General features: G+C 39.9%; 1 protein-coding gene across 6 annotated transcripts in view; it reads left to right on the top strand.

Annotated features, from left to right (window-relative positions):
- The window catches only part of LOC147309625 (discs large homolog 1-like protein), a 112,781-nt gene extending 105,767 nt beyond the window's left edge, over positions 1–7,014 (top strand). For 2 of the 6 annotated variants that reach the window (XM_086269546.1, XM_086269547.1), the window contains 5 exons: positions 736–837; positions 1,235–1,407; positions 1,490–1,599; positions 2,712–2,803; positions 3,500–7,014. In XM_086269546.1, the coding sequence (XP_086125672.1) occupies positions 736–837; positions 1,235–1,407; positions 1,490–1,599; positions 2,712–2,803; positions 3,500–3,606 (584 nt within the window). In that variant the 3' untranslated portion in view covers positions 3,607–7,014. The remainder of the gene's footprint in view (positions 1–735; positions 838–1,234; positions 1,408–1,489; positions 1,600–2,711; positions 2,804–3,499) is intronic. The other 4 variants (XM_086269548.1, XM_086269549.1, XM_086269550.1 and 1 more) reach the window with 3 other exon arrangements.
- The last annotated feature ends 3,279 nt before the right edge of the window (positions 7,015–10,293 follow it).

Consider the following 10,293-nt stretch of genomic DNA (forward strand, 5'->3'; position numbering starts at 1 on the left):
GGCTTCCCTTTCCTCCTCGGTTTGTTGTTGTTTTTCATGTGTGTTAGCTTAGCTTATGTAGGTAAATTAAAGTGCTTCTCTACTCAAAACTGTGTTTCAATCTTTATCATTTCTCATTGGAAAGAATTTGTCATTTTGACAGGGAAATTGTGTTGAAAGTGCTCGCTGTGTTTGTTTAGTGTTTACCTGCAAACAGCATTTTTGAAGCGAATCCGAGGCCGTTGCAAAAAAATCTAAAACTTCAAACCATTTAAATCAGTTGATGTAGCTTTAAGAATCAACACATCTTAGACAATGTATTACTAAAGCAGAGTACTTTGTAACATCTTTAAACATGCCTGGGGGAAGTAATTAATTGAGTTTGTAAGAATTCATTATTTTAGAAAAAAAACAGTCGACCGGTAGTTGGAGAACCTTTCTGTAGCTTGCTTAAATCCCACTGAAGCAGCGGTGGGTCAGTCATTACAAACTTCCTAGCTGTATTAAATAAATCATCTGGAGCAAGCTGCATTAAAATTTTTATAGATTTTAGGGTCCTCTTGATGCACGCTTTCCAGTTTGTTTTTTTCTTTTGAGTGAGGTGACTTAAGGTAAAACTGACTGATTTCAGACAGGCAGCGTTAAAGGGCTGGTATAAGTTTTTTAAAACTGTGAATCCTTCAAAGACACTCCAGAGGAGTGGATTTTACACGTTGACGGAACCTGTTTTTTTTTTTTTTTTTTGTCAATTCTCAGTTAATTACACACGGCCAGTCATCGTGCTTGGACCAATGAAAGATCGGGTTAACGATGACCTCATCTCCGAGTTCCCTGACAAGTTTGGCTCCTGCGTCCCACGTGAGTGCCTTTAGTTCATTATAAATCCCAGTAGAAACCTGCAACAGTTACTGGAGCTTTGCAAACCTTATGACCTTGAGGCAATAAATCAAAATCGCAAAGTCATGCCTAATTTTAATACATTTTTCATGAGCTCAGTGAAGGGTCACGTTTGCCTCATTCAGTTTTTTAGATTAGAAAAAAACTGACAAACATTTTTATGAGACTCCCAAACCCCCAAAAAATGGATGTCCTACCCTGAAGACAGATGAGTCCCTAATGCGACATAATGTTGTGTTTTTGCTTTTTAATCTTAATGTTTTAGGCTAATATGTGCACTAAGGTGCTCATGAGCAGGATACTGCACACTAAGATATTTTATTTCTTTGCCTGAGTCTGTGTAAATTCTGATCTTTAGACACAACACGGCCACGGAGAGACTACGAGGTGGATGGCAGAGATTACCACTTCATGTCCTCCAGAGAGCTCATGGAGCGAGAGATTCAGGAGCACAAGTTCATCGAGGCTGGACAGTATAACAACCATCTGTATGGAACCAGCATACAGTCTGTCAAAGAGGTCGCTGACAAGGTGAGACAGAGACACGATCAATGGGAAAAAGAGAGCGAGGGTATGGGAAGAAAGAATGTCTGACTCCGTGTCTCTCCCACAGGGCAAGCACTGCATACTGGATGTATCAGGGAACGCGATAAAGCGTCTCCAGATGGCAGGCCTCCATCCCATCGCTATCCTCATTAGACCACTCAGTGTCGACAACATTTTGTAAGTGACACAACATAACTGTTCAAAGACAATCTGAGCATCTGTCTTGCACTGTTTTATCATCTGTTCTTTCAAAGCTCAAGTAATCAAATGGAAAGGTTAAAAATATGATAAGTATAGCATCCTATAAGCATCTTATAAGTAAAAACTATCAGCAACATAAACAAAGCCAGTAACATTGTATAACTTCTCTAAATAAGTGCCACAAAAATGTTCTAAGAGGCGGTTCAAGGTTGACATGACAAATATTAATTCTCAAAAGTTCTGCTTTTATGTCATACTGATGAAATACCTCTCATGAAGGTACTTTTTTCTCTTTTTCCATTAAAAAATGTGTAGCTGCATTTATTAGGGAAAAAACTCAGTGAACTTCATTTTTACCCCTGAGCCGTAGTGAGTTTACTGGACGGCTGATGGGTACTGCTGCCGGTTGACAGTATTTTTATACAATATGCAATAAGTCAAACGCCTCTACAGTGAGAATGTTGCCTATATTATTTTAAATGAGGGCTAAACTTCACTCATTTAACCCTTGTATGGTGTTCGGGTCTGTGAGACCCGTGTTCAGTTTTTTTCAAAAGAAAAATTAAACAATTAATTATTTTTTCACGTGTAAATGTGTTGTGTCTTTCCACTCACTCCACTTGATTATAACTGATTTATTTATAACATTTTATATAAAAGAAAAACGAGAAGCACATTAATTCATAAATGTGATCTAACAAAGGTAAAGGGAAAAAATTAACCATGTTTGCTGTTCATATGTCTTGTAATTGGGATGAAGTAAACATCTGATGAGTAATTTAACATAAAATTGTTTGATAGTGTTAATTTGGAAAGCCAAAACTCTAGCGGGTCCACCAGACCCATGAACACTGGCTGAGTAACAAAAATACGAACACCACACAAGGGTTAAATAAATGTGAAGCCCAGCTTCTTTTTTGCTTATATGTTCCTTTACTTTTGTTCACTCATCACTTTCCGTTTTCTAAAAGTCACTGAGTCATCTTAACACTGCTGAACTTTACGAAAATATCAGTAGGGCTATTTTTGCATAGGGTCTAATGGGTTTTTTTTTTTTACAGAAAAATAACTGTAGTCTCTTTCTGCAGAGAGATGAATAAGCGTCTCAGTGAGGAGCAGGCAAGGAAGGCCTACGACAGAGCTGTGAAACTGGAGCAGGAGTTCACAGAGTACTTCACTGGTGAGTCACCTAAACAAAACACATACCTTTAAATCTCCCCCCTCAAGGTTGTCTCCATGTGCACATCTGGACTGCCTCCAGAGTCACTGCTACTACTAAATCACTGCAGAAATATTTTGCCCTAATAATATCAGGATATTGTGAGTGTATGATAAATACTGTACAGTAAAGTCTCACCTGTGGCGGTTATACACTTTGAAAAGAAAACTGTACACATGAGCTGTATAACTTTGGAAAGTAGGGTAAAACTAACTTTTTCCATATCTGCTCAACTTTTTTTGATCAAAGATTAGTATGCTTTGAGGTGTAAGTGAAAATGTGATCAAGTTTATTTTTGTGTTTGAGGAGAATCTGTGGAGGAGGCAGCTTGGAGAAACTGTTAAACATGCAGCAGGGGCAAGCTGTGAACCACACTGGCATATTGTCACCTTTAATGCTGATAAAGTTGTTGGCAAGCTGTGATTTATTCACATATTTACACACGTCGAGTAGTTTTAAAGCTAAGCTATTATACATGTGGGATTGTGTTTTTGGTCCATAAAATCTCATTTAGCTCAGGTTTTGATCTTTACCAACACCTGAAGAGAATATTTGGCCATCCATCCATCTACAGTAACTATTTTCTTCCTGTGTGTCACATTATTTGATTTAAACACATCTTTTAATCTTTAATATTTTTCTCTCTCTCTCTTGCAGCAATCGTCCAGGGCTCAACTCTAGAGGAAGTGTATTCGCAGGTGAAGCAAATCATCGAGGAGCAGTCTGGTCCTTACATCTGGGTTCCCACCAAGGAGCGACTCTGAATAAATACCCATATACAACATACTCACTCACACACACACACACAAACATCAGCCTCTCTGCACACTTCCTTCTTGTCTAATTTTCTATTATCAGCCTGCTTCCTTGCTCTCTTTTTCTTATGCACGCACATCACTACATTCATTGACACATTTACATAAGCACATTCAGTGGGACGAGGCTGGGACTATCTGGGACTGCTGCTTCCTGAAGTGGGAGGAGCTCATGTCTGTCCAGCAGCCTATTGGTGGATCTTCCTACGGCTCAGTTCCTTAATGTTTAAGGAGGTGGTTTAAATCAAGGCGACATGTACCATTATCTGATTTGATTTCATTATTGTTCTTCTTATTGTTGTTGTCGTTGTTGTTTTCATATTAACGAAGGGTAATGCATTCATGTATGGGTTTGTAATGATTATATTGTCACCAAGAGGCAGATTTTTGCACGCTGTAGCTTTAAGAGCATGTTTTTGGGACAAAATCTTGATCTCCTTCCCTCTCTGTCTGTCTCTCCTCATAGCATCACTCTTGTTTACAGTTTCTTATTCATGTTTTTTCTCAATCCTCAATCCTTTCATTCCCTTTCTTCCTTTGACTATCCACAGACTTTAGATATGAGGTGAAAATCATTATAAAATTTTCAATACGCCGCAGAATTTTGGCATCAAAACAAATACTGTTTAGAGATGTAGCAAGAATATATTAATCATTTAATCTGTAAGCAATGTGTGACATAATAATAATTATATTAAGAAGCAGCAGTTCTCGATCCGATAACAAACGAAGATTAAATTCAAATAAATAAAGTGCAAAGCCCTCTATCAGTAGTTTGCTATTAAAAGGTCAAAAACAAACTGCCTCATATTGATGATGGAGTACGTTTGGAGCTCTGGGCCTGCATTTATCACATTTCTGAGAAATATTTTTAATATAACTCACAGTTCTCCATGGTGAGTAGAGACAAGGTCATATTTATCAGGCAGCTCACTGCAATTTACAGCCAAAGAGTAAACACGATAGAGCAGCTCATAAGGCCATCGAACAACCAATCACCAATCAGAGTCAAGTCATCTGCACTGTTGCTCGTTACTTTTCACAAATTCTTATCTTCAGTAGAAATGTATCGTCTAATTTACAAGATACATAAATACTTTGTCTGGAATACAAAGTACAGATGAAGGGAAAATGGTGAAAATCTTTAAAATGTTCAAATCAGATACAAATAACAGATTATTGTACAAGCTGTAGTTTGTGTAAACACTCCAAAACAACAACATTTAAGTCAGAATAAAACCATAAACTGCTCCAGTTTGTTAGGAGAAATAAAATAAAACTGAATTTAGACATTTTTCTTATTACTTAAGTTCTAAAATTGTACTCGACAGCTCGACAAACAGTGGCCCAGATCGAGTCTGTTTCGTAGAAGCTTTCATCTCAAAGAGGCTTCTCTGCCTTTTCCTTCCACCTCCGCTTCCTTCTCTCTGTCTCATGCCTTCGTGTCTCCTCCTCTGCGCAGTGTGACGTTAGTTACGCACGCCAGCATTAAACAGTGTATCTTCTGCTTCATCATCACTATCATCACGATCGTAATCATCATTGTTACGGCTTTCCTTCTTACCGTAGTTGCACTAATGAGGGCTGGTTTCTTAAAAGCATCTTTACCCTCCCAGTGTTTCCGGTCTGCGCACGTGATGCACGACACACTCGCTTTTCCCTCAGCGATGATTGAGCTGCTTTGAGACGAAGCTGGTCGACGCGGTTTTTTTGGTAAAGGTTAAAAAACACGTCATACTGTCGTTGATGAGTATTTTAGGGGTATCGAGTGTACTCTTCTGGAGAAACTTGCTGTTTGGATTAACCATTTAACTGTAATCCACTTTTTCCCCCGCTGGATTTATAAGTTTAAGCATTGACCCCCCTTTTAAGTTTAAGCCTTTATGTGTGACCTCCGCACTCCATCCATAATTATCCAAGGGTTATATCTTGGAGCCTGTTTTCATTATTTCACAAATGTCTACTTTATGCATTGAAGGATGAAATGTTTGGCTTTTCATTCATTTAGGAGGCCACACAGCACGAGAAGCAAACCTAACCCTGTTAAGCCTGAGCCATTCCTTTCCTTCTGACAAATGAAAAAAGAAAAAAAAAAAGAAATGAATTATCAATACACGAGTTTCAATCTGTATAATTTTTGCTTTATCTGACATTTTTTGGGTTGATGATATTTAAAGAAGTTTAAAAAAACTCACAACTCATGTGTTAAATATGATACAGTTGGCGTTATGGGGTTAAAGCTACTCAGTGGAGTCTGTGACCACGTTAACAGCACATGTAACCTAACAATGGCGACTCTGTTGGTCATGTGAAGCTTGCTTAGTGCATCTGTTACCTGTAGTAGTCTTTTCAGAGGCTTTGCTGCTTGTCGCCAAGGCTCAGCTTAACAACACGTGACTAAACTCTACTTGTACTGAAAACTAAAACGAAAACAACAACAAAAAAAATCATAGCAGTGTTGTTGAGTATATCTGTTTTTTAGCATTGCATCTGCTTTATCGCAAGGGCCATTTAATGCATTCTACTCAGTGGCCTGAAAGGTGCTGTGGAGCAATATTATTTTCACTTTCTTGCAATCCAGGTTGCACCTGTAAAGTTTGTCGCATGACTGCAAAAAATTATTTACACTCTATCCGCCTCATAGATATTTTGTTATTCGGATTAGAGCGTACATTCTTGAGAGCCCTTTGCTACGTAATTGGCGTTGGTGTAATATTTCCAGTTTCTCCAGGGAGCAACATCGCGAGTGCTGAGGTCATGAACGACACTCACCGGAAACACGATGTAACATAATCTCTTGTTTTCCAAACGTAACATTCGAGATCCCAAGATGCTTTTGGCGACGCAGCCCCCACCTGTATGGACCTTGTCAGCCACCCGCTCCCCATCTCCATCCTCCAACCCCGAGGCGACTTCTCCAAGCTGACTGGAGACTGGAGACGTATAGAAAGACTGTTCTGTCAACAGAGTAGCTTTTTATTTCAAATAACAACCAGTTTTTGACCGCATGTGTTTTAAAAGGCTTTAAATGTTTCTCCACAGAATGTTCAGATAGGCCAAATCTGTAATCCTCACTGATTCAGGTCGATCAGTACTGTGTTTGTGTGTTGACAGAACTGGGCTGTCTGTATGACTCTGGCTGTGTGTTTTTAGCCAGGGCACCATGCCACTGTATGTTAGAGTAAAGCACCGATGCAAAGAATCTATTACAGAGATGGAACTATATCTAACATATAATATTTATCCCTGCTCTAACTGCCTATTTTGGTACAAAAAAACATAAATAAAAGTCTTTATTGAGATTTACTGAATTCCTTTTACCTTTAACCTTCTTTTCTTTTTTTTGCATTGTGGAATGTGTATGAATGTGAATATTCTCTTAAAACTGTAATCTAATATAAGTTCCTTTACTCTCACCTCTACTACGAGTTTGTAGTGCTCTCTCTGGATGTCTGATTTGACTCTTCAAGCAGCACAATTGGAAAAAAGTATCATTAGTTCAGGAAAAAAGGGTGCAGATTATATATTGATTATAAATAGGGTCTTGAATGGGTGCAAATATTAATTGTGTTGACAGGTGTTATTAAGAGTTTTTTTTTTTTACCATACTTATGCTCAAAAAAAGGGATGCAGACGGAAATTTCTAAACTCACACTGTCACCGCTTTCTTGAAGGTAATGCTCAACAACAGAGACACACTTATCCAAACACTAGGATTTGTTTTCCAGATGTTTAATATTCAGGTATATTCTATTAATACACATGGTTTGAAAAGCATACCATGAAATGATCAGGCAAAGTCCATTTCTGTCCCTGCAGTACAATCTACACAGATGTCCATTCATCCATCCATGGATTAATTTAGAATCATTTACAAACGTAAAGTGCACCACTGTGCTGCCCACATATGGAACCTCTATGGCTAACTAGTAGAACTCATAGCACTAGGCGCTCACAGTAATGTGTATGGATACCATTTCGAGGACCAAAAGAGGTACCTACAGGTATGTGGTTTACAATTCAGAAGAGAAGACAGAAAGAGGGGACACAAAGAATCAGAATCAGAATACTTTATTGATCCCTGGGGGAAATTATTTTTTGTTACAGTGCTCCATTTTAAACCAACATTAAGACAAGACAGACAATACACTAACTAAGAATAGTACAATATATACATAAATATACATACATACATACATAAGTCACTTATAAATAAATATTTGGAAAAGAAACATGTGTAGTTGTAGCAGCAAACAGTGTGTTAAGTGGATGCGTTGTACAGGGAGATGGCCACAGGCAGGAATGATTTCCTGTGTCGTTCAGTGGTGCTTTTCGGTAATCTCAGTCTCTCACTGAGCGCGCTCCTGTGACTGACCAACATGTCATGGAGTGGGTGGGAGGTGTTATCCAACATTGTCTTTATCTTGGACAGCATCCGCCTCTCCGACACCACCTTGAGGGAGTCCAGCTCCATCCCCACAACATTGCTGGCCTTACGGATTAGTTTATTAAGTCTGTTGGCATCTGCGACCCTCAGCCTGCTCCCCCAGCATGCAACAGCATAGAGGATCGCACTGGCCACAACAGACTCATAGAAAATCCTCAGCATTTTCTGGCAGATGTTGAAGGACCTCAGTCGCCTCAAAAAATAGAGACGACTCTGGCCCTTCCTGTAAAGTGCTGTGGTGTTTTTAGCCCAGTCCAGTTTATTGTCAATGTGTACTCCAAGGTATTTATAGTCCTCCACAATGTCAACACTGACCCCCTGAATTGAAACAGGGGTCAAGTGTTTCCTGGTCTTCCTGAAGTCCACGATCAGTTCCTTGGTCTTTGCCACGTTGAGCTGCAGATGATTCTGCTCACACCACGTGACAAAGGAGTCGACCAGATGGGTGTAGACACGATTGAGCAGGTAGATGATGGCGTCCTCAGTTCCGAGACGAGGCTGATAAGCGAACTGAAGGGGATCCAGGTGTGGTCTTACTATGGGTCGCAGCTGGTCCAGGATGAGCCTTTCCAGGGTCTTCATGATGTGGGAGGTCAATGCCACGGGCCTGTAATCCTGGGGGCCACTGGGACGTGGCGTCTTTGGTACAGGGACGAGGCATGATGTCTTCCACATCACCGGGACCCTCTGCAGACTCAGACTCAGCCTAAACAGTTTATGAAAGACTCCACACAGCTGGGGGGCACAGGTCTTGAGGACAAGGGGACTCACTCCGTCTGGTCCAGCAGACTTGCCTGAGTGAAGTCTCCTCATTTGCATCTCAACCTGGTATTGAGTGAAGGTGATGGGTGGGGGAGGGGTGTCAGGAATCTCACAGGAGGCAACAGCGCCATGTGAAGAGAGAGGCTGGCACAGTGGTGTGGTTCTGGATTCCAGGCTGACTACAGGTGAGGTTGTGGGGGTAGGAGCAGACACTGTGGTGTCGAATCTATTGAAAAACAGATTCAACTCATTGGCTCTATTCTCACCTCCCTCAGTTCCCCTGCTGTTGGTTGGCCTGAATCCAGTGATGGTCTTCATGCCCCTCCACACCTCTCTCATGCTGTTCTGCTGGAGTTTCCACTCCAGCTTCCTCCTGTAATTGTCCTTAGCCTCTCTGATCTTGTCCTTTAGTAACACCTGGATCTTCCTCACCTCCTCTTTGTTGCCCCCTCTGAAAGGCAGACAAAGTAAAGAAAGAGTAGAGTAGAAAAAAACTTTGGTTTCTTTTTTCCTGAGTGGACCTCAGCAGGTTGTTCCTGGATCAACATTAGCATGCTGATCCAGGAACAACAACAACACGGGAATATCAGATAGACCTCGGATAGACGATGTGTGTGTACCCATAATTTAGAATTTGGTAGTTTCTATGTAGCAATATCCATATTTTAAACACGGCATAAAGTCATGCTATGACTGTCAGACTCAAACTGTCCAAACAATAGTCTTCATATACAATTCATGCAGCTATTTAGTTCCTTCCACTTATCAAACTCTGCCCTGCAACTTAAGAAAACACTAGCACATAAAATACAGCAAAATTTAAATAAAACGCAATGGGAGCTGGTTTTTGTTTTTTGCCTGCCCTCAAAAACTTTCATTGTGTTTATGAGCTTTTTTAAAGCTTTTGCAACTTTTTTTTATTTGCTGGTGTTTTCTTAAGTTGCAGCATGTTTGACCAATCAGGCCCACCATACTAGCCCACCTGTCATAGAGTATACCCTATGACAGGCTGTTGGTCTAAGACAGAGGGACAAATGAACTTTCACACTCATATTCACTCATACTGCCAATTTGTAATCACCAGGTAACCCAACTTGCCTTTCTTTTGACTCTTGGACGAAGCTGGAGTGCCCAAGAAAAACCTATGCAGGCTCAAATAATGCTTTGTTCATATAATTACATAATGATAACCATAATAATAACATGAGTAATCATCTTTCAAATTTACGTCTTTTCTAATCAATGAACAAGAAAATAAAACACGTTTACCACGTAGTTATTACTGAAATGTTTGTTTTGGGGGTTTTGCCTTCCTGAGAACAAACTTTCAAAAGGGAGTTTTTTTTTTCCAAGTGCTTGCTCATAGGAGGTCAGTTGATTGTTGGGGTTTTCTTTGTATTGTTGTAAGGTTTATACCTTACAATATA

The sequence above is a fragment of the Aulonocara sp. 'chitande type north' Nkhata Bay genome, linkage group LG17 (genome assembly GCF_057382095.1).
Source record: "Aulonocara sp. 'chitande type north' Nkhata Bay isolate Kocher_YH1m ecotype deep benthic linkage group LG17, A_spYH_male_GT1.1, whole genome shotgun sequence".
Lineage (NCBI taxonomy): Eukaryota > Metazoa > Chordata > Actinopteri > Cichliformes > Cichlidae > Aulonocara > Aulonocara sp. 'chitande type north' Nkhata Bay.